The sequence below is a fragment of the Amblyomma maculatum genome, chromosome 4 (assembly GCF_055883805.1).
Source record: "Amblyomma maculatum isolate TAMU_Amacu chromosome 4, ASM5588380v1, whole genome shotgun sequence".
NCBI classification, from domain to species: Eukaryota; Metazoa; Arthropoda; class Arachnida; order Ixodida; family Ixodidae; genus Amblyomma; species Amblyomma maculatum.
Genome location: NC_139347.1, coordinates 87,116,262 through 87,140,634, shown reverse-complemented (window position 1 = coordinate 87,140,634; position 24,373 = coordinate 87,116,262). Strand labels below are relative to the sequence as shown.

The 24,373-nt window shown below is 46.0% G+C and overlaps 1 protein-coding gene across 4 annotated transcripts in view; it reads right to left on the bottom strand.

Moving 5' to 3' along the window:
• Nucleotides 1-624: 624 nt before the first annotated feature.
• The window catches only part of LOC146191585 (TBC1 domain family member 1-like), a 55,623-nt gene continuing 31,874 nt past the window's right edge, over nt 625-24,373 (bottom strand). For 2 of the 4 annotated variants that reach the window (XM_084602101.1, XM_084602103.1), the window contains exons 9-19: nt 21,668-21,727; nt 20,238-20,383; nt 19,246-19,370; nt 19,021-19,149; nt 17,380-17,535; nt 15,606-15,761; nt 14,006-14,157; nt 11,552-11,644; nt 11,087-11,246; nt 9,420-9,757; nt 625-3,943 (exon numbers count right to left, since the gene is read on the bottom strand). In XM_084602101.1, the coding sequence (XP_084458227.1) occupies nt 3,629-3,943; nt 9,420-9,757; nt 11,087-11,246; nt 11,552-11,644; nt 14,006-14,157; nt 15,606-15,761; nt 17,380-17,535; nt 19,021-19,149; nt 19,246-19,370; nt 20,238-20,383; nt 21,668-21,727 (1,830 nt within the window). In that variant the 3' untranslated portion in view covers nt 625-3,628. The remainder of the gene's footprint in view (nt 3,944-9,419; nt 9,758-11,086; nt 11,247-11,551; nt 11,645-14,005; nt 14,158-15,605; nt 15,762-17,379; nt 17,536-19,020; nt 19,150-19,245; nt 19,371-20,237; nt 20,384-21,667; nt 21,728-24,373) is intronic. The other 2 variants (XM_084602102.1, XM_084602104.1) reach the window with 2 other exon arrangements.

The following is a 24,373-nucleotide window of genomic DNA, read 5'->3' as shown; positions in this document are numbered from 1 at the left end:
ACTGAACCTGTTCACTGATTTTGCTTCCAGACAACAGTGCACTTATTAGCAATTTGAAAGCTTGATTTGGATGCTATTTACGTTAATGACCAAGGCATCATGGCAATCCGTAAGCACCTCAATCCTGGCCCAATCCGGCCGATGGACCCATGGAAACCTTTGCAACTGGTAAGATCAAAGAGCTGAAAAAGATCAGAGCTACATTCAGTCAACAATTTGGATGACAGTGAAACGAGTGACGATCTCGTCACTGCAGGGGGCATCGGCAGAAGTTTGTAACTAGTGGAAGCCAATGCAGGGCATCCGAATATATAATGAGTATCTTTACAAGTGCTGTCGACTAAACACTTCAAACCTCTAGAGTATAGGAATGGAGAGCGCCTCTCTCTCTCTCTCTCTTACAATGTGTTTTTTTTTTTTTTATTATTATGGTTTGCTCCGCTTTTTTTGCGGCATGAAAGCTCATTCTTTAACAGTGTGTAGAAACTTAAAATTCAACATATTTGCAGTACTCGAAAAAAACTGAAAAGCAGTCAGCATGTGCCCAGATCACCTACATCTACACAACGATGCAGGGCACATCAGACTTGCTGCTGACCCGAGTGGTGACACCGGCAATGCTGGTTTTCTTTCTTTTTTTTTTTTTGCATTAATTAAAATATCAAGTGTCCTAACACAGGAGTTGAAACAAATACCAACAGTGTCACTATATCCCACCTGACATACTCAATGTTCAATCCATGTGCGATCGGTTTGTATTACAGGACCCCTTCTAATTTACCCTCCAAGCCCTCACAGACACGGATACAATGACGCTTCCACCTGCAGCAAAACAAAAAAAAAAACGCTGACCAACTCAACAGACCCCTTGGCATCCTTACAAAGCACAGCTGATTTTCTCCAAGCAAAATGGGACCTCACAAAAAATAGGAGGGTCTTCACACTACCCAGCTTGCAGTCATATATTAACAAAGTAGGGATGAAAAACTAAAGCAACAATTGACTTGGCATGCCATCAAGAGAGCAATAAAGATTTCAAGTGGCAGCTTCTAATCCCCCACCTCACATATCGACCCGAGAACACACAAAAAATTCTTACCCTCAATTTTAAGTCTCCCTGCATCATTCATAATAACGGAATGAATTGCCACACAGCTAATCTACTCATAGGTGAATTAATGTATATATTTTCACAGCACTACTCGCAGAACAAGAGCACTCCACTGGAGCCTGTCTGCCAATAATCGATGCTGGATGCCCGTGAAAATATTTCAGAGTTTCCTTTCCCACAAGGTCCCAGGTATGGGAAGCAGGAGCACGAATTACATGGACCAGCTGTTCCCCATGCCTCAGTGCGATGACGATCATTGGACAGACTGAAATTACAGTCGATCCTGGATATATAGAACATGAAGAGCGAAACAGTTTGATATACTCCGACTCGTAAAATAAGGTAGATTTGATTAACCGCGGAGCATGGTGCTATGAATGCATAAAAGAAGACGCATCTTACCGCTCCAGTCAAAAGCCCAAACAGGCTGTGCCAGTTGTGCCAGCAACAAAAACTGGCCACCTCCAGCAAGACTTGAGCAGGCTCAGTGAGCTGTTCTGCTGAATCGAAGTTCAATATACACGTGAACAACAGTTCTATACATTAGCATGCGATCTTCGCGGGAATGCTTTCAACGCTAGGTGTAGACTGTAATTTGGTACATCTGCGTTACATATCCGGACTTGACTGCAATGAAAAAACAAAATAGAACTGACACATTACAGAGGAGGCATGCTTCCTTCCAACCTTCCCAACATTAAGAATATCATTTTTACTTGTGATACGCTACCACCGCCTTCTTTACAAAACAGCAGCTAACCCCTGGCACAAGACCTTGAGAGCGAGGTTTGGGATCGGGGAGGAAGACACTTCCCTATTGTGACTAGCACCAAAGGACCGGCCACAGCGCAATGAACACAATGCTGGCTGCCCTGTCCTGCCAGTTTTCATAACTTTTGCGTGCGCAGAGCTACCCTGTGCGCACACACAGCTTAGTGACACCAAACGCCTCGCGACTCGCAGCCTTCTCGTGAAGTTCTGACTGGGGCACTTGTGCCGTATTGCTGTGACAAGAAGACTCTGCTGTCAACACCCTCAAAGTCTTGCTGTTCTATTTCCCAACAGGAACCTGCTAGATTTATGCATACCTTGCAGGTGCTGCTTAATGTGAGCCCATGTGCAGCGCGACTCGCGAGTTGCCAGCAGTGACTTTGGATTCACAAGAGCTGGCCGCAGCACGCGCACAGCATGTCACAGTGCTTTGCCCCTGCACTTGACGGCATGTAACAGCTTGCCATGCAGACTACATTCCTGCCCCGGTCACCTCACAAAAAAAATTGGTTGTAGAGATCCTTCACGTTAACCTTTCATAAACATGTGAGACCATAGGAGCTGCTGATAATGCAGTGTAGGCTTCAAACACAGGGCCGTTTCCCATTCAGTCCCACAATAGATTCATCATGCAGGACCCACCATGGGCTCGCACCTGTCACTTATATGGAGGTCACACCCGTGCCCAAATTGTATGCAGTGCCTCATGAGTTGCTTCATGTGCCTTCCTTAAAATACCGGCAGTTTCCTTGCAATGCAAGGAATTTCCCTTACACTACCTGCCATGTCAAATAATGGCTTCTCTCTTTAACGAGTTGCATTAAAATAACCCACATCTGGCTCACTCTTGTGGTAGCTAACAGGAAAAACAATTTGGGCCCTGATTTATTACTTTCAGTAATTTCTGCTAGCCAATGTAGACAAAAAGAAATTATACTCTGAAAGGGAGGAGTTTGCATTAGCTACCTATATATGCCCACTCAGTTTCTCCTATGTCCCTTCTTTTTTTTTTTCCCGTATTAAAGACAAAGCCTCTCCACAAAGCTTCTACTTACCATTGTTTTAGAGAACAGTGTGTTTTCTCAGAATTACACTACTGTGACCGTAATGAAACATAGTCAACCCAGCAAAAACATATACCTGAGGAACCCTTCGCACTCCACTCACTTGTTTGTAGCTGCAATAAGTTCGAGGCACATGTATGTGGAGCACAGAGAGGAATAAACAGGAGTGCCAGCTCAGACACGCTGCAATGTATTAGACACAAGTAATACCAAGCAGGTGTGTCATGTTTTCGGTGTTTCCCTCTGCTCTGCCTTCACCCACCGACATGCCTTTGCGCATGGCTTCTCCCTTTCCCTACTCTTCTCGCAGATGCAATTCTGTCAGCGCACCATGCGACATTCTGCTGAAACAAAATGGAGCAAAGAAAGAGGGAGCCAGGGAGGCGGCAGAGTTCCACCAGGACCCCCGATTACCTAGTAACTCCTTCTATTGAGTGCTCCACCCTGATAAAGCACTAGCTGCACATTTTTATCATCACAGTTGACTCTCCTGTATAATTTCCTCCACAATGTGCACCCTCTACTGCCGAAGCTCATATTCATTACTATTATGTAAAACAACGCGAGTTAGCCAAAGGCAGCTGCTCTTTCATTTTCCCTGCCCTCAGCCCACACGCTGAACTTTATGCGAGCTCCCGCGTCTGCGTTGCAACCTGCACGTACTGCAACTGGGCCCGTCACCTCAGAGGCCGTCACATCCGTCTGCACGTGGTGGCCCCCACTCTTCATCTTCAGGCAAGGGACCCTGATCACCCAAGCGACGTACAAGCTGCGCGATGTCGTCATGCGCTTCGCCCGAGGCTCCGAAGCTGAGCGACCGTGCATTGCGTTCATCAGCTGCCTCGAGCCGGTCCAGTCGATGGCGCAGTGCTGCGTTGCTGTGCAGCAGTGCGTCACGCTCGTCTTCCAGCTGCCGGATGCGGCCTTCCAGGTGTTGCACCGTGCCTTGGTAGGAACTCACTGTGGCCTCGAGCCGGCTCACATTGTTGTTGGCCACCTGGAGACAAAATAATGCGCATGGTCATAATGAGGTCTCGCAATACTGTGGCAGTAGTATCCAGTCCCTGGAGGCCAGTGGAGCTGCTCTGTCCTCAGCACTTGACCACGTCCTGCAACCTCTGACAACTTGTCTGCAGTTCATTCCAGCGCCATAGGCAGTGTGCCAAAGACATGGGAACCACAGAAGTGGCCCATTTTTCATAGTTGAGTCGATGAACCAATTGGTTCATCTCTTTGTGCCGTAAGGCAACGCTGCGCAGAACGTCACAAATTTTAACAGAAGGTGCTACAGCATGGCTTTCCGCACTGTCCACCATTGCTTTTTTTTATAAAGAACACTCTCAAGTGTTCAATGTGTTTCTCGAGCATTACGTGAGTAATGCTTGTTCTGAGGCCACTTGAAATTTATCCCTCATGGATGATGATAATGATACATGTATACTACTCGTCTCACAAGCTATGCTGTTATAAGGGAGCAATTGGGGAGCTACTTCACAGCCGACTGTGAACAATGGGCCGTGATGATGAAACATCACTGACTTGCATTCTGCATCTACCTCTGGCCTCATTCAGGATAGAAAAAAATGCATGGGGAGTACTTTTAGTCATCTGCGTTAACCCACACCCAGTGTTGCCACATTGGTCAGTTGGGTTTTCCCAGGTGTCAACACAAAATTTCCTTTTTTTTTTTTTCTCACGAAATATTTTTTCGTCAAAGAATAATTTCAGAGCCAGCACCTCCAATCAAACTTATTAGAAAAGTAGCACAATTATCAATAAGATAAAATATAAATCCCACACGTAATGTTTATCAAGGATGCAGTTCTTCATGGTGCCGTCTTGAAGCTATCTGTGCAGGCTGACACTAGCCACAGAGTTTCCAAATAGTATATGCTGTTTAGAAACACTATGATGCTAGCAGCCTGCGCTAACTCTTCCCCCTAGCAATCCCGCACCTGTTCTCATACTTAATTACCCCCTTCTACCCTCCACAGCCCTGTACCGAGGCCTGATCGTGTCCGCGGCATAAGGACAAAAATCCACTCCTTCCTGGCCTTGGCTGCAGAGCCAATTAAAGTTGTTCGGAATATATCTGAATACATTCTGGGAATCATTGTGTACGTGTAAAGATATCACACACTTGACTGTGAGAAAATGAAGCTGTCCCCTTCCGTACTTTTTAAAAAGTGAATCCGGAATGTCACACTCTGGGCGCTTGTGCGGTGTGCAACGCGCGAAATTCATTGGCTCTGCAGCCGAGGCTAGGCAGGAAAGTGAAGACGGGCCAAAATTCTGCTCCCCAAAAAAGGTCACCTCGGCATTTTCACTGTGTCTTTACACATTTCCGCGAAGAAACATATATGTAACACCAGTTGCCAGCAACAACAGAAATTTCCCACATTTTCAATGTGATAAAAATAAACTTCCCTTTTGCCTTAGTAGCTTGTATTTCCTACAAAATGGGAACTTTTCCATGATTTGGCAACGCCGCCTAAACCCTGTCTGCTTGTAACGATGGAATGACACAAAAAAGTCAAGGTGACAGCTTCCTGTGCAAGCAGCTAACACCACTGAACACGTTTCACTTGTGTGAGTAGTGCACATCTTACGGAATTTTATGGTTTCCTTTTTCCTTGTGAGGGTTTGCTCTTCATCCTTTTTTCTTTCTTTTACATCTAAGGCCCCTAGTTTCAGCAAATCCATGAAAAACTACATATTTTATAATTTTTCACGAAAATGTGCACAAGCAGTCCGAGTATCTTTCAATTTCATGAAAAATACTCAAATCTGTAATATTGCTAGAGCACCATCATGTCAGAAAATACTTTCAGGTTTACGGTCGCTCAAGCTGCGCTGCCACATAGCCAGTCTATCTCTCTCCCTCTGGCACACTGCTGTGCATGACCTTGAATGTGTACTGCCTGAATACACGCTACTGTTAAGAAGGAAGTGGATATATCATCCACCGTAAGCTTAAGAAGAAGACTGCATTCTTAGCTAGCCACGTCACCATCTCTCAGGGCGGGAGCCTGGTTGGTCTGGCTGAGCACAGGCTATTTTTGGCTCACTGCTCCTTTTGAACTGAACGCTGCCATGTAAACTTAAACCTCATGTTACATTTGGTGGAGGTGCTGAGTGATGATCTCAGTACCACTCGTTACATTGATCTTGATATTGATGGGACAGAGCATTGAAATTTAGGCATGAAACTTTTTTTCGGAAAAATGAAAAGATTCTTATCTAAATTGTTCTAATCCATAGTGGTTTCCATAAAAAAGCTAGACAACAATTTGTACCAACAATTTTTCTACTAGTGCATGCACCCGCTTTTATGTAGTAGCCCGATGCTTTCCACGGAAACCATGAGCAGCGACTGCGATGACAACTGGTAGTCGACAAAAGAGACACATCGAATGCAAATTTGAATTTCATTAGCCAGACAGTAATTAGGCATTTTTAGCACGCAGTAGCGTCTATTTCAGTTTCCACACTCAAGGCTGTTACGTCACAGGAATGTACTCGTGCGCCTTGTCGAGAGAAAAGATTTAGTGGGCCTTAATCCCCGCTTCATCCAAGGAATTCAAAACACTGTTGCGCCATCTAGTGACAAAAGCTGAAAGCCTGCCATTAGCGATGCGAAAAGAGGGGTGGTTTTTACCATGGAGTTAATACATGTTTTTACTGAAGGGACCACTGAAGAGAGAGCAAAATATAATAAACGTAACAAGCACTCCTGAAGAAAAACAGTGTGCACTTCTGGAAATCAGTGACATTTCCCTCAGATGTGGTCACGTAGTAGTGATGCAAAACTATCAATAGTACTACTGATACTATCAACATTTTGGCCACTATCAAACTATCGATGGTAAAAAAAATCTATTGATAGTACTACTGAAAGCCATTTTATAGTGCTATCGACAGTATAAAATCAACCGTGCGAACTCGTTGCAGCATTATAATTGGTTCCTAGCGTGCATGGTGGCGGTAACTATGACAGGACTCTCCATTATCGCAATCATTTTGAAAAAGATTAGTAGTAGTGATGTATTTCCGGAGTTGCCGACAACAATACTTGGCGCAGCGGTTACGAATTCACTGATAAAATAAGTGGCAATCCTATTCGAAAAGCATAACACCGCACCAGTTGCCTGGTGAAATTTTCGCCATTCTGGTGACGTCATTGTGTTCATCTTTTTTCAACACAACTGCACCCTAGGTAGAGTTGCTTGGTAAAGTGTTAAATGTTGCAAATGTCCTATTTGTGCTGGCAACAGCGACCCAAGCCGCACCGTTTGGTGTGCCTACTTCTGAGCCAAAATCAGCTGGAATTAACACATCAGCGGGTATGCTTTACTAGATCGGTGTTTTCTGTAGACAAGCTGTTGCTTTCAAAACAGTAGCAATGGCCGGTTGTGCCAGCCAAGCCTGTGCAGAACGTTCAGCATAAGAAAGCTGACGATGTAGGTTACGGTAGTTTAATAATTGCCAACACTTCAGGATTTCAGCAGCAATGTTCAAAACGAGTTTTAGTTTCTGAGCTGACATTTTAGCCTGTTTTGCTCTGGGGCGTTTCAACCTAACGAGATTTCTCAAAAAAGAAAAAAAGAAAAGTAATCAATATTCTGAATGCAGTTTTGAGTAATTTTTTTCACTGGATATGGCTGGCGGCAAGCTAATGCATGTTACTTCGACTTGGGAGAAGTGAAAAAAAAAAACCTAAATATATGTATATTGATAGAAAAATGTTGCTACAATACAGTAGTGGTGCGTGATAGGCTGCTTCTCTCCTTATTTATTCTTGGAGCCCCAGTGCACTGTAAAGGCATTATTATGTCCATCGATACATGGGTGGTGCGGATGAGAATTCTCTTTCTCATTCTACTTTGCCTATGCGTAAAAAACATCATAAGAAGCATATGCAGATTAAAAGTCACACCGCGGTCACCTTCCAAGAGCTTGATTACTGGTACAATCAAGAATTTCATTGTGGAATTAAAAAGTTAATATCATTCACCAACAAACTGTTCATAAATTACACGAACTGAGCATTGCTGACAGTAGGTTATCGCAAATGTTTTGGCACTATCCCTGGTCAAAAACTGCTTAATTATTCATAGCACTATCAGTAGTAATACTACTGATTATACCATCAATTGCACTATCGATAGTACTATCGATAGGTTGATAGTAGTGCTATTGATAGTTTTTTACATTATCAATAGTTTAAAGAAACTATCGATACTGTCGATAGGCAATTCACCTATATTTTGCATCACTATCATGTGGGGTACTACTACAGTAGTATAGTAACAGCGTTAATATTTAAATGGTAAAGCCTCATTTCTTTGATATTGTAGTGTTCAATCTGTACAATGTGAGAAAAGATTTTTTTTCATTTCCACCATAATTTTATGGCATATTTTAGCCAGTTTTGTGTCGTTAAGTAAATGATGTTAAGAAAGCATCTTTTAATGGGCATTTGCTATTAACAGACTCACCACTCCGGCTTTGGTATGGTTTGGTGTTTAACTTCCCAAAGTTAATCAGGCTATGAGACACCGTAGTGGAGGATCGACTCCATAAATTTCAACCACCTGGGGTTCTTTAACATGCACTGACATCGCACAGCACGAGGGAGCCTTGCTTTATGCATTCAAAGCAGTCATTGCGGGTAGGATTCGATCCCGCATCCTTGGGTACAGCATTTGCGCAACCTAATCACTGCGCCGCCGTGGCGAGGCTACTAGCTTTTACCATTCAATATGGCCCATTTTCTGACTGGGAATGCAACATTTTCATGCAAGCAGATACGCTCCATTTTGTGTGGTGCACCACTTGTTGTATGTGCCTTCCATGCCATGCAAACCTATGGCTCTGCTTTCTCTGAACCCACCAAGGTGGCAGCATGTGGGAAATGCAGGAAAGTAAAAAGAAAAATGGTGGGGAGTTCGGCATGGCTAGGCCAAATGTAAATCAGGTTTACTAGCATTTCGGTATTCACTTTGGGTTTATTTTCCAGCCGTGCACACTCATTAGCATAAAGTCGAAATCTACTACATCCTGTGAAAGATGATCTAACATAGATATGACGCCCCATTTTAACCAACCTGTACGGACGTGTCAGCATGGCCTAGGTGCAGGGTGTATGATTCGAGATCTAAGGGTCCCGGTGGGTACGATTTTTATCTCACAAGTGCTACCCAAGTTGGCAGCTCCCTACCAATTTGACTATGGCATGTGGTCTCATGACGTCACACAAACTGCTGACACACACACGAGCTCTTATGAGTGTCACCGCTGCACCTAGAGGCTTCTCAGAGGCACCTAGAGAGAGGTGCTCAAGATTAGATTCAGAGGTCACACAACGGTTAAATGGCAGAGTGAACAACATAGCGCTAACGCACTTAAAAATTCTGGACTACAGACACCTTCTCTGAAAAGCATACAGCAACAACAAACACAGCAAAATATACCTGAAGCTGCTCAAGAAGTTCCATGTTCTGACGTCGCAGTGTGCGGTTTTCTTCGAGGTCAGCAGAAGATACACCCGGCCGCTTGGGTGTGTAGACCATCTCCTCTTGCAGAAGGTGGTACTCAACCTGGTAAGCTACCAGCTCTTGGCCCAGATCCAGGGAGAAAATTCCAGACACCACATGCTCCATAGCAGTTACATCCAGGGCAGGCAAGGAACTCTTAAAACACTCCATGATGGACTCAAAGCTGCTGCAGGCCAGCAACGTCTCGCTGAAGTGCGACAGCAGAGAGAGGGCAGCCTTGAACACTGCCTCGAGACCCTGCAGAAACACCGCATCTGCCCAACCCCAACAGGTGAGAACATTGACCCACTGGAAAAAATGCAGGTGATGCTGACAATGGTTTGCTTCGGTTTATGGGGCTTAACGTCCCAAAACAACAAAGCTATGATAGACGTTGTAGTAGAGGGCTCCAGAAATTTCAACCCCCTGGGGTCCTTTAACATGAACTGACACCGTGCAGCACACGGGCGCCTTGCTTTTCGCCTTCATCAAAAATCGGCCACCACGGCCGGGATTCGATCCCGCATCCTTGGGCAGAGCAGTCGAGCGCTCTAACCACTGCACCACCACGCCGCGGGCGATGTTGACAATGCTTTAGGCAAAACACCACAAACGCGAAGAAGCAATGGCGCCCCCAGTGGTGGAAGGGCTAGGCGCAAGGAAGAGCGAGAGCCCACAGCGAGTGCTCGCTAAGCACTGCGCCAGGTGTGAGCATTTACTTTTAACCACTTCTGCTGGGGGTGGGGGTAGCCATGAACAGTGAGAGCACACTATGCAAGTGGGATAACATTAGAAAGATTTAGCTTACCGTGATCCGCTACCGCGCGTTCCACTGCGCATGCCCAGATCCCCTTGACGCCGATAGATGGCGCCACATACTGGATGTCGGCACATAGACCTGCCGTGTCGGTACCAATCAACTTATGCGCACCGCCCACGCGCGGTTGAGGGTCATGATGGTGGATCGCGGTTCACGGTAAGCTAAATCTCCCTATTGCGGCAATAGTTTTCTGTTTTTAATTGAGGCGTCACGACAGGTCTTTATGTGAACAAAATCAACCGTAAGATTTTAACGTGACCCACACATCAGTGAGGCAATAAGTCTGGATAATAATTTGCTGCAACACTGCGGGGAACAAACTAGAGCCACCCGAGTGATGCCCAACGTACCACGTTCATATATTTAAAGCATGAGCAAAAGTGAGGAGGCCATGTGCTAAGATACTTAACATTACTCACGTGCGAAAATGCGAAAGCATTACATTACCTGACATTGCGTTACTTTGTAAAGGGCTGTCACGGTGCGTTGAATGATGATTAGAAGTCGTGAGCATGACTGTGAGTCATGACTATGCATAATGTATGTACAAACTCTACACCTTACATTATGCTACTTTGCAAAGTAATGAGTGATGCTACAGCCAATTAATCCGTACCTGGCCACATCATCTGCTAACTCCTACATGCCAGAGGCAGGCTTGTGAGTAGAACCATGATGTATGCAGCCCAAGTTGGCAGCAGCGACAGATATAAAACCCTGCCTTAACCAAGCCATACGAATGAGCCTTGCATGGCCTGGATGGAGGTCAGCTATCAGTACCCACCAAAGAGACGAGAGACGAAGCCCAAGGGAAACTGGGAGGCGAAGAGCGTGAGGAACCAAGGTGCAGCGTACAGTGCGGGAGCAATGTCGAACCGGTCCAAGTGTTCGTACAGCCTCGGCTGCCGACTGTACAACAGGCGGCACAGCTGGTACAGCTGCACCTGCAGCAGAACACCACACGAGGGAGCTAAAGAAGGGGGCCAGTCAGCAGGCAAGCGATAGAGATTTGATTTGCAATTGGGTGGTTGGTTTGCACTGAAAACTTTCAAGTGGCACAATGTCCAGCCAGGTATAATGATAAATTTATACAACGTGCTCCGGAAACCATTGCGGTACTCCCCTCCTGTTTTCGGTGCACGGCATGCGATTCTGCGCAGGTTTCAGCAGATAGCCATGGCATAGTTTGAGAGCAGACCAGACTCTTGTTGTTCAGAAAAAAAGCAACAGAAAAGATGCAGCCACTCACCTGCAGTGCACCCATGTCTTGCTTGTACTGTCTCCTCAGTCCCAAGTGGAATAGCAAGTGCCTCATCAGGCCAAAGGCTTGCTCCTCACTCATCTGAAACATGGATATGGACACAATGCACGCACACATCCAGAGGCAGCAACACCACTGTCTTCCACAATTCAATTCAATCTCGACCTTGCTTAGACGAGGTAAATAAAGTGCAGCAGCATAGGTTTGACTTGAAACTCGTCCATCAGGGAAAAGTGCTGCAAAGACTGCAAGCCAAGCATGCCTTCAAAGGCTATGAAAATGGAGAAATTCGAGATTTTACACAATTACTGAAAACAGCCAAAGCAGGAGACAATTGAGCACACCGTGTGGAAAGAAAGGCTGTGATCACGCTAGACCAAAGAACTCTTTCAAGCTGACAAGCCTTTTGCAATGTACAGTGACAAAGGTAAAGCGAGAGCGGAGGAATATGCAGACAGAGGACAATAGTTAAAAGGGTAATGACAGCTAAAATTTAAACATAAACTGATTATTGCATTCCCTCCACATACGTGAAATTATAATTCCTTAAAATTTGAGCTCATTCGGTGCAGTAGATACTTTTGAAATAAATTTTCTCGATTATTTCGAAACCAGCTTGCTGCTGTGGCAACCACTGATCGCTGACGACACAGCAGTCTGCTATTTGCTGTTGCATTGGGGTGCTTGCATGCACGCCATGGACGGTGGCCGCTAAGAAAATTGTTTTCTTTAGCAAAAGTAACTCTTTCATTTAGAAGCATTCCCCATAATATGCAAGCTTAGTGACTCTTGGAAAACTGCGCTTGTTCCAGGCTTCCGCTTAGAGATTGTCGAGGAGGCTGAAATCAATGGGCTCGTGCTGTATTATTTAAGCGTACAATCAGGAGTAAATTTTTCGTACGTTATGAGGGTTGCCGTGTTTTAGCAACCGAGCGCTGCCGCACATGAAAGCGACACGTCCAATGTTTGCTTGTTGTTGCCTGGTGCTCTTTCAGTCCAAAAACTAAGAAGAAATTCCAAATAAGCATAAGCTGTCGCGAGAGCCCACCTTGTGACATTAGCGGAGCGTGGAAAACCTCTGAATGAAGCGGTTTACACGCTTATACTTGAGATGCTGTTATGTGTGAGCGCAAGTGTTAGTCAAGCATGAATATTTTCGGCAGGTAAGGCCTTTTCGCAAAGCTATATTCTGTCTGGCTATGGCCAACACACGAAAGCATGCGTGGCCGCTGCTCCAGTCCAGTCATCGCAAAACCCAAAATGCGATTCGAATGCTTCGCTGCCCGCACCGACCGACAATCGCCGTCATCTCCGTCTCGCCGCCGCCGCAGCCGCGCGCACGGACTGCAACCGGTTTTTGAGCCTACACTAGCTTTTTTCTGGTGATCGTTAGAAAATGACTCGAGTACGCACTTATTAAACATACACCAACACTTAGTAAACATACACCATTTAGTATATAATGTGTGAGGTCGAAGCTCCCTCAAAAATGCCCGGATTTGCAGACAACGACTGCTCAGTGTGTTTGTTTACATAGCTTTTACATAAATGGCTGTATGCTGCTCATTCGCATGGCGTAAAATGCAAGTTGAGCTAGCATTATCAAAAATATTCTCTTCTCTTTCACACCAGTTGCAGCTTTATTTGTTTACAAACTACAACAGTGCTGCAAGAAGCACCAAGGATGTACATCTCGTGCCTGCGCAGGGTAACATAAGCGGCGCCGACCGCTGCCAGCTGCCTTCACCATTGCTCGCCATAACATTGCCACTTCCCGCTCAATGTGCATGCGTTCCGCGATGTATGCAGTCATCAGTTTGTGAGTACTATTGCGGAAGAAAACATACCTTACTCTTTATCAGTTTTGTGCAGTAACACGTTCATCAAGCGCTGTTGTATGAGGGACAACCACTACTTCAATCGTCCATGAAAGAAAAGAGACATGTCTTTTTATATTGCAGCCTGCATTGCAGATGACGCTCTACCGTCTATGCTCTTGTGACATCACACGAGCATTTCAAAATGGCGGTTGCTCAAGGTGGGAGGAGTTTCCAGATTCCGATTTGTATCGCATTTTTTTTTTTTTCTTTTAATATGCGCTGTGCACCGGCCACTACAGCTTTGCGAGTAGGATCACAGACTTGTATATTATTCACAGAATTAGACAACTGCGAGACATAGAGCGACCCTGTAATCACCCCTTTAAGTCCGTCACATTTCACAGAAACAATTATTATCATTACAGTAGTAGCAGAAGACTGCAGACTATAACTACACATATGTGCATGCTGCTCTGGAACTCTCCACCCCATACCATTGTGAAATGAAAATTCCTCAACGGTTATCGCTGGTTCTTGAGCTACACACTATTAACTGTCCTGTGAGCTTTATCGCTTGCTGGTTCAGTACCGAATGTGGACAGCTGAAAGTTTCCGTACTCACATGCAGCAGCAGCACGCCAGATACGAAGCTGAGTCCCTGGCAGTAGCCCACTTGTGGGTCGAGCAGCGAGTAGGCCTTCAGCAGGTTGTACAGTGAGAGCTGGCCAGCCCCAAGGCTATCTCGGTAGAAAGGGTGGCTGGGGAATGTTCTCCCTGGGCACACACAGACCACAGGCATCAGTTCTATTCCGCAGATCACGCTTTGCAGCCTGTTTTTTTAGAACACCGAACAGGCAAGGACACTAGCAATGGTTTTCAGCAGAGATGAGATTCCTTCGTAAACTTCACGCCCATCCCATGCATTACGGCCAATTGTGTCTACCAACACCACCATTTTCGGGTAAATAGTATAGACCTTTTCAAAATTGGCCAAAGGGCGCTGCCATATTGGAGACTGGGCTATGCTCATAGCACAGGAAAAAGCTGCGAATTCTCCCCCCAAGCCTGCTTCACAGCCCAGTCAAACCGGTTTCTCCCAGGGTCATGAAAAGATCTATAAGCAGCCATAAGACCAACTCTCTCTGTTACAGTGGCTTTTCCAGTTTATGGCACTGTTTCTCAAATCGGGGTCTGCGTCCGCGAACAGATTTCTGGGGTCCGCAAAACCCATGTGCGCAAAAAAAGGAAGGCCGCGCGATAGCTCCGGCCTGGCTAGACACAGTTTTGCAAGCTTACAAAACTGACTTTATTTTCTCAAAGCGAAACAAACGTGAGACTACTGAAGCGCAGAAATAGAGAGCGCATGCGAAATAAAGAAAAAGAGGGTCTACGACGTTTTTTGATGCCGAAATAGGTTGAATTCGAGATCTGGCTGCACTGCTGGATGAGGCTGTATTGCAAAGTGTCGCGGGGGTCGGACGAGCAAGCAGCGCAGCATTGGGAGGTGTCAAGTTCACTCAATCAAACTGCACAATAATGTCTTTTATGGTCCTGTACGTTAAGGTACACGCAGAACAAACTGAAGTTGGCCCATACACAGATCGCCAACATCTACCAATTTCACTACTACCTTACAAAGCTTTTATAAACTAGAAAACACTGACAAATAGAACACAAGTAGTATACAAAAAATATTTGGGCCTTTAAAAATCAATTGTTGGTCCATTTAATTTCTCTAGCCTGTGCGTACAAAGATGTGGTGGCTCTAAATGGTCATTGATGGATGTATCTCCTTCATGCGAGGTGTAGCTGTAACCGTATCAAGCATATGTTTTTTGTCACATGCTTTCAGTCAACTGAAAGAGGAAAGTAGACATTCATTTATACAAGCGTAATTTTATTGCGAGTATATCAAACTACCAAGCCTAATTCAGAAATTTCTCAAGTTTACCACGATCTCAATGCAGCAGGAAAATCTGCAATTTTCACCAGCAAGAATAGCTCAAAAATCCATAATATTAAAGGAGCTGTTCAAGTATTTCAGACAGCAAAAGCAGAGAGATTTGAACTGAGGATCTAATAATATTTGCAAACTATTACAAATTTCAAGCACTCATGCACCTCTAGCAGCACTTGAGGTAGAGTGACAGGATACAAAAATAAAGCGTAGCACAGTATAGCATTCGCTGGCTGGGTCAAAATCTACCAATGCAGGGAATTACCAAGATCGATGAGAATGGCATGTTGGTGGGTCGTCAGCTGGTTCAAAAGTTGCTCGTACGTCACTGACGAATCCACCTCCGCAGTGGGCGTCGACCGCAGCTGGTACTGTTCAGCCAGAAGGAGCCAGACTTCACCGCGTCGATGCCTTGGGACACCTGCAAGGCAGAGAGTGCCACTCTTGCCACTCCAAAGCTTCAAACAATGGCACCAGCCTAACGCTGGCGGTAGCCACTGACAGCGAGCAGATAAGTAGACCCCTGAAATCAGCCAGCTGTTTATTGCATGCTCGAGATTTGTACATGCTTCCAGCATCGGGTCGTATGCTTCTGAATTAATGCATAAATACAGCGAAACCTCGTTCAAGCATACCTTGCCAGGACTAAGGCTACACACCTTGAATAAAGACAGCACATCTATACCTGAGATAATTCACGATGGGAGGTGCAAGCACGTTTTAGTCGCATAGGACCACAAAAATTCATTATTTATGTTACTAGTGCTGCCTTGAAGTTAACAGGTCCCAACTGCACTAATTAGGCCTCGTATTTTAGTGAAGAGGCAAAGCACCTGGATAGTCTCAGCTTCCTCATCAGCTTTACTTGCATTGGACGATATTTTGCCAGTGACAGAAGCAACATGCTGCCATCAGACCACACTGAGAACTCTCAAATGCATCATCAATGTCTGGTTTGGTTTGGTTTACGGGGTTTGACGTCCCAAAGCGACCCAGGCTATGAGTGATGCCACAGTGGAGGGCTCCGGAAATTTCAACCACCTGGGGTTCTTTAACGTGCACTCGTATACTGGATTGCATGTCCCTTTGCCAAGCATAAAGTCAGCTTGCAGCCATTTTTTTTCTAGACCAGAACTTAGGAAAAATTTCCTCACCCTTGTAGCTTTGTGCGACATGAAAAAATTTTCAACGATTTTCTTTGAGCAATCGCAGCAGCTTCATCGCTCAAGCAGTCTGCATCGGTTTTTGGAGCCACTTATGTGAGTAACACGAAGCTTGGATAGATGCAAGTACATTAGTGCTGAGCAGTTACTGTATAGGTTCCCAGAGTTGCACATGTCTTGCTTTAGATACAAGCTATGGGGAAAAGGCTTGAATTCAGGAAGCATGCTTAGTGCAGTGGTTAATAGTGGGAGCTGGCTCAATTGACATTTGGCAGCCAAACTTGCTTTAGTGTGACCAAGATTGTGTCGCAGTGAAAGCTAGTTAGTAGCATGCTAGCTGCACCGAGGCCAGTACCAATGAGTGACAAACAAGATCACTAAGCCTGTTTATGGCTGGCGCCACCTGTTGTGAAAGCCACAAGTCACAATCACTTTCCTTTTAAAAACTGGAGAAAAGTTGCCTTAAGAATAAGCGTTTATGGTACATAAATGCCATTTCACTGAAACGCAAGTACTGAGAGAAAATACATGCTGCGAAGTCAAAAAGAGTAGGTGAATTTTCAGCAGCAGTACATTGTGAAACGATGCGGAGGTGTCGGTGTCTCCACAATTCGTGGTTGCTTTTGAAACCTTGTGAACCTATGAACGTGTGAACCTATGAGTCATGTGAACAGTTCACATGCATGTGCACATGAACAATGCGACATTTGAGAACCGATCACTTGGGCGACAAAATTGCCGCCATCTTTCCCGACGGCTCTTCCCCGCCTAAGCTCAGCGGGCTCTAATCTTTTGACGCAGGCTGCAGCTTGAGAAAGGTTGGCGCATGAAAAATATCCTGGATGTCCTAGTATGAGGCCAGGTAAGACGACCGACCTGACTGGACCAGGTCGTGCAGAGTGTCTGGGTTGATGCGGCCCCCTGGGGGTCGTGCCAGGAGCTCGTCCCAGCGCTCAGCTGCAACAGCATCGCATGAGCCAGCCTCCTCATAGTCAAGCCGCAAGCGTTTGCTGCTCGCCTCATCCTGGCTCGCTGCAAGGCAAAGTGAGCACGGCGGAAGTTCGCTTACATAACAACCCAATAACAACGACAGTCAGTGGCAAATCATAGTGAACCAACACCACCGTCCACCACAAAGAACTTCGAGCCTTCTGAAAAGCTCATTTTCTGTTGATTTTTCCGCTAAATAATTGGTGTCCCAAGTTGTGTGATGCCAGAAGCCCGCGAGGCATGACCAAGTTGGCAGTGCCCGTCAACTTGCCTTCCCCTCTAGACGGGAGGGTGAAATCGCAATCCAGCCCTCCAGGACGTTTGGGTCCAAAGTTAAACGTGCTCCCCAAGGCCACGCGGGCATGTTCATCCAGCTTTGTGAATGCTGAACTTTATCTATGTTGGGTGGTCTTTCATGTAATGTTGCAGCTTACGACCGTATGCTAATGAGTACGTTTGATGCTAATGAATATGTTTGGTGCTAATGAGTACGTTTGGGATAATAGAGGCACAAATTAAAAGATAGTTGTTAGAAGAGCAGCAAAAGGCTCGTATGCAAAAGATGATACGCCAGGCAAACCAGCAAATACCAGCTTTTACTGCTCGCATCATATCCTTAAAGGCGCAGCTCAAGTGTCCCCCAAACCTTTCAAATTGTTTTACTAGGTCCTTGTTTGACAGTTCAACCATACAAACAGACCTCCATCAAGTTTCACAGCAATGTACCCTTAAATGACATATTTCTCTAAGGGCTTAGAGAATTCAATGCGCTAGATGTCAATCACACCGTCATTGTTTTAATTTAACCCTTAATAATAATAAATAATAATTGGTTCACTGGAAGGGAAAGGCGCAGTAACTGTCACACTTGCTCTGTGGACACCCGAACCGCGCCTTAGAATCCAAGTTCCAGCTGGTGTGTAAAGTTGTCATCAGTGTGCATGGACTTGTACAAAACGTGTGGACAAGGTTTCTCAAGTTGCAGCTTGTCACAGACTTCAAGGGAGAGGTAGAAAAATTATGGACAATGGAATGCCTCAAGGCTTCATTTCACAGGCTTCAGTCTGTCACAGACTTCCAGGAACAGGTACAAAACTTGTGGACAAAGGAATGTCTCAAGGTGTCTCAAGCTGCAGTTCGTCACAAACTTCCAGGGAGAGGCAGAGGTAGTCACCTAGCACTCCTGTTACTATTGAATTAGGCCTGACGGCACCCACGAGGCATTCTGCCCCTAGAAGTGGTAAAAATATTTTTGATGACTCCATGTGTTACTTTGCTCATAATCGCACAGTACAGTGGCCTGAACAAACATTCTTTTAGCGACATCAACACATCCCCTTTGTGTGGCGTTCACAAGGAGAGCCCGGCGTGGAGCAATATGCCCAATATCGTCGATTACTATAACCATATGAATTAACGACTAAAGCCAGAAGTGCCATTGTGGGCACCCCACTAAGCCCTCACTAGAAATGCGAAGAGAGCGCTCTTCCTCACAACCCCCCTCGAAGCTTTGTCAAGAGTTCTCACCTTGCAGCTGCCTGTTCTGCTTCTCCATGCGAATGAGCAGCACCTGCTCCTGGATGGCCTTGCGCCACAGGCACCGCAGCTCCTCTCGCGTGCGGCGAACAGGTGTCGGCTCCTCTTCCTCCTCCGCTGCTGAGAAGAAGGAGGAGTACACTTGCCACATGCCGGTTGTGAACGACCCCCCCGAGGGCGAGCAGACTTGAGCAAGAATGAGAAACCCGCACTCACCGGCCTTGCCTGGCGAGTGCACCCGCTGGAAGATGGCCTGCCTGCAGGAGGTCTCCTCAGTGGCTGCCTCACTTGCTTCTTCATCGCTTGACGAGTGGCGCCGTGGGTGGCCCACCTTCATGAATCTGCATGTGCAGGGTATGAGAGCATGAAACTAAAACTGAGTCCCTCGCGCTTTTATGCAGGAGTACTTTGCCCCACTGAAGCAAAAAAAAAAAAAAGAAGCACCTTTGAGCGGAACTGTGTTGTAGGCGCCTAGCTCATGAATTCTTTGAGAGAAGAAAAGGCTGTGGGAATCGCACCAACATTTTCAATGTCCTGCCTTGCGTTCCACGTCACTGACACAGCCTTGCCATGTTTCAAACAAAGGAATCCTTGCCTTCCTGCCTATTGCCTAATGAACAACTTACACCCTACTAGTCGTAACTCTGATGAGAAGAGAGGAGTCGCTGGAGAAAGATTTGATGTTGGGAAAGGTTGAGGGTCGCCGGAGAAGGGGTAGGCAGCGAACGCGATGGTTAGATGGCATCCTCGAGGCGCTGCAGATGAAGTTATGTGATGTTAGGAAGATAGTGAGAGACCGGAAAGCGTGGCGTGACACGGTCCATAGGGTCACGAAGAGTCGGACACGACTGAACGACTGAACTGAACTGAACTGAGTAGTACCAACAAACTGAGCCAGTCGAACTGCGACCAAAACTCATTTCAGCGTTGCTACACACAGCTGCACCCTGACTTACAGAACGATGCACGCAACAGACAACAGTGACCTCTAGTCAACCACTGCAATGAATGTGTACAAATTGGCTAATTCCTGCGCAGCCATATGTGAAACAGGGCCAGTGGCATTCCGCCTTCATCACTTGGCCAGAACAGCATCAGAGTCATGAGGGCTGGCTCTACAGTTGCCTTCCACAACTAGTGCTGGAGGTTGCCGAAATGGGTGAGAAGAAGGCACTATGGCGAGAGTATGAAGCAGGTGTGTGGCTCACATGTTCACCAGTGGACTGCGCTTGGGTGTCTCTGGAGTGCCCACGGTGCTGCTGCGTGGCCGCTGTGGTGACGAACTCCTTAAGGGGGTGACTGAGTCACAGCTGCCTTCCCGGGAGCCCGTGGGCGACGCATCACTCAGGGTAAGCTGCACAGGCCCACCACCACAGCCTCTTCTTAGGTGAATGCCACAGTGTCTCTCTTATTGCACATGTCATCATTTCAAAACATGAAGTGGATCACAGAAGCAAAAATAAAGCAGCCCGAGTAATGCGTCTCAGCTGCACGCAATAATTCTGTACTTAGTGCACATGCCAGAAAAGAGAATGGGCAGACATCCGCACACGAGGTAGCAAAGGCTGAAGGGCACAGGAGTAGCTGAAGGGCATCAAAGTGCTCCTTTTTGATGAATTAAGATGGCTCACATACATCATGGCACCAGAAGCGCTGGCCCCTCGCTTCACAGACACACTGAGGACCAATCAAATGACAAGAGGGGATGACGCTCTATTGCAAAAAGAACATTTACAAGGAAGAAAGAATGAAATGTAGGCACTGCCATCAATACTGGCCATTTTATAAATAAGACTGCAGTGCATGTAACGGGATGCTGTTTGCACATCCGTAGGGATAGGAGCCACTTTTGGCCCTGACGTCACAAGTCTTAACTGAATGGTAGGTAAAAAAAAAATTATCCTATTTGTTGAAACCCGCTTTTCCCAGCAACAGATGCACATTTTATGCCAAACAAACATATACGAAGCCAGAAAAAGCCATACAATCGGAGAATGATCAATGGTTGGGGTTATCTGCAGTGTCTCTTGATGGCTGTCAGTTTTCTTTTAAACTTTCTCGCTTTCTACTTATACTTAGCACAAGGAGCATGGGCGGACGTCGAGACTTAAGATACAAAACGCTCGTGCAAACGCAAGAAAGAATCTTCAAACTCAGAGAAAACAAAATCATCACAGGTGCAATAAACAAGCTTTGCCACATAGCCAGCATGCTGCAAGGACTTAGCACTGGACAAAATATGAAATGGCAAGGGAGAAAAGCCTTGTGCTGCTGCTGCTGCTGCTTGGTGGCCTGCACTGCACACAGAGGTACACAAGCGAGAGGCGGGCAGCCCACACGAACTGCGCGCACAAACACACTCACAACTGCCAACTCCCCGAATAAACTGCGTCCCAATCCCCTCAGTCGCATGCATGCCTGCTTACTTAGGGCCCACTGGTTTTGTCCTGCGGGGAAGAAAAAAAATGCAGGCTTCAATGGCAACGAACGATTCCCGACCAATAACGCCCATCCCTGCCAAGTGCGCAATACCTAGGCAAAGCTCAAAGGTGGGATGGCAAACCTCGAAGTCACCTGTACTCCCTTCTACGAGCCACGAAAAAAAAAAGAAAAAAAAAAGAAGCCTTCTTTCTCTTACTTTAAAGGCTTCTTCAGACGGAAGCGTGGCCGATCTTCCACGCCCCTCTCTGCCTTTTCTCTGAAAGCATGTAGGTGAAACAATGCCATCATAAGAGTGCTACCCTCCTGCCGAGAAATGGTGAGCCTGCACAGAGAGAAACAAAAGCACCTTCCCACCACCGGCAATGGTCACTGCGGAGAACCTGCCAACAAGCGCGCGGTGGTGCACCACCAATTTGGCAGTGCTAGAGATGGGAAAGAAAAAGTAAATTCTTGACTGCACAGGCTTCATTAAAAAAAAAAAAGAAAAAGAACATTACAAACCTGCACGCAGCTGGTTATTCTGCACCAAGGTGAACAACTTTCCCTGCCACAGTCCCTGTGTTTAGACTCAGTAGCAAAGAATGCAGACTTAAAGAAAGGGCAAGGCTCAGTTTCTTTAGAGTAAAAAAGAAGTCTCGGTAAGACAATACGTGGAAGCTACATACTTCCCCTGACACGAACTAATTGTTTAATAAGCCGCTGGCAATTTCATGGTGGCATTTCCATTCAGGGTGATGATGACAACTGTGTTTCCAAAGAAAATTAAATGGGAGGGGAAGATTTAAATTTCTAGAAGGGCAGGAGGTTGTTGAGGGTAGAGAAGCAGTAGCCATTTTCAGTATTCAGTGAAATAGAATATGAAGGAACTCCAGCTCCTAAATGGGCTATGCTACCCTTCCATGTAGCCAGTGGGTTGAGGGAAAGAGAGCAAGAGCAGAACTTCTTTCCCTCTCTACATAACACACTGCTCACAATGGAGGGGAGATCACAACACATCCATGAACAGTGAACGCCACTTTTTCTCGAAACACTGCTTTAACATCTAAGCTGTAAGAATGCGACATATTGCTGGAATAACACTGAGATAGCAATGCTGGTAGCAGCCGATAGCCTTTTGTTATTTCTCCTTCGCACCAATTATCTGCATAGCGTAATGAAGATGGGAAAGCCACTCAATTCAAAATTTCTAAAGACGATTGCAATATATTATATATTGATAAAAATTAAAAGCCGTTATAAGATGCTCATTTACTCCAAGCAGGCCTTAGCTGCGTAGCTCTCTGGTACACGATTTGGAAAGTGGCCCTAAACACATCCAAATGCAACTGAATGTGCTTTTGTCGTGGCATTTCACTACGAGCCCCCCCCCCCCCCCCCATACAGAACCAAAACACTTCATCAGTGTCACTCGCATGGTACAAATAGCCTGGCATTTTTCCAATATCAAACTCATTTGGAGCAAGCACAGTAACTAGGTATTAGTCGAAATAGTAACTGCATGCTCGGCCACATTGAAGTGAACTCCCCTGGGGCAACCACATCATTCGGTATTTTTGCAAACCAGCAGGTTCACTGAAAACTATGCAGGAACTGCATTTATAGGAAACCCTCAAACAGGACTACTCATACCTATTTCAGAAATTTTTTAAGCTCCCTTTATTAGCACTGGAGATATGGGTGATCGAAAATGATGCACCTCTTCTCCCCTCTCAACTCGGCCCACTCCGGAGCGCAAGAAGAAAAGTAAGCAAGTCGTGACGTAGCCCCATCACACCCTGTCCTGCCCGCGTAACGTGGGAGCGTCCGATGAGCATAGGTGCTCAAGAAGCCCGCGTGGCGTCGCATACGAGGTTTGCACGTGGTGTGCGCGGGGATGTGTCGCCCCAAGTGGTTGCTAGCAGTCACCAGGAACACTTTAGCTAAGAGGCATAAGAATGCCTTTTGCTTCATACTATAAACCAAAGTACTGATACTGATATAACAAGACTTTAGTTTAACTGATCCTCAGGATAGCTATAGCGAGCTTCACCATCAGACTCGACAAAAATGAGCAGAAGCCACCTTTTCAGTGACCTTGGGGCTGCACTGCATGCATGGGCAAAGGAGAAGTTGGTTAAAAATGTAGAGAATAATGTCGGCATGAATTGTTAAGAAACAGTTGGCTCTCGAAGTGTTGAATGAAGTTGGGGAAAAAAAAGGAAAGTGAATGTGCCCGTGAAATATCGTACTAGTACAGTAAAAGCTCGTTAATTCGAACTTCACGGGACCGGGAAAAAAGTTTGAATTATCCAATGTTCGAATTATCGAATGGCCTCGAAAAAACTGACAAGAACTATCTGTATTACAATAAATGTACTGCATTTAGTCGTGTAACGAACTAGCTCGCATAATGAACCCACCCAACCCACCCAGCCCCGATTTGTGCCTACGAATCTGAAAAAATAAAACAAAATAAAGGCGTCAGTCGTTAGCGCGTCCCTCCATTTCACAACAAATTTCTTGGCAGTGCGCCAAGATGCTAAAAGAGATAAACAGCGATAACCGCGTGTTTATTTTTTTGAATTTAGCTCCAGCAGAAGAGGGGGGGGGGGGGGGGGAAGCGAACTTGGCAACGTGCCAGCGCTTGTCTGGTCGTGCAAGCCTCCTTTTCAGTACGTTTGCTTTATCATGCTATGAGCGACTGGGGCAGGCGCCCTCTACTGCCACTCCAAAAAAGCCGGCGTCATGATCGCAACTGACTCGCTCGCTTCCGTTGATGACTAATGGATGGAAGGATGGATGGCTATCGCAAAAAAAAAAAAAAAAATAGTTTAACCCATAGTGCCCGTCCCAGATCATAGCCTTTCATGGGCGTTGGCTGGGACCGCGCCGACAGTACTTATCCCTGTTTCCAAATTAACAG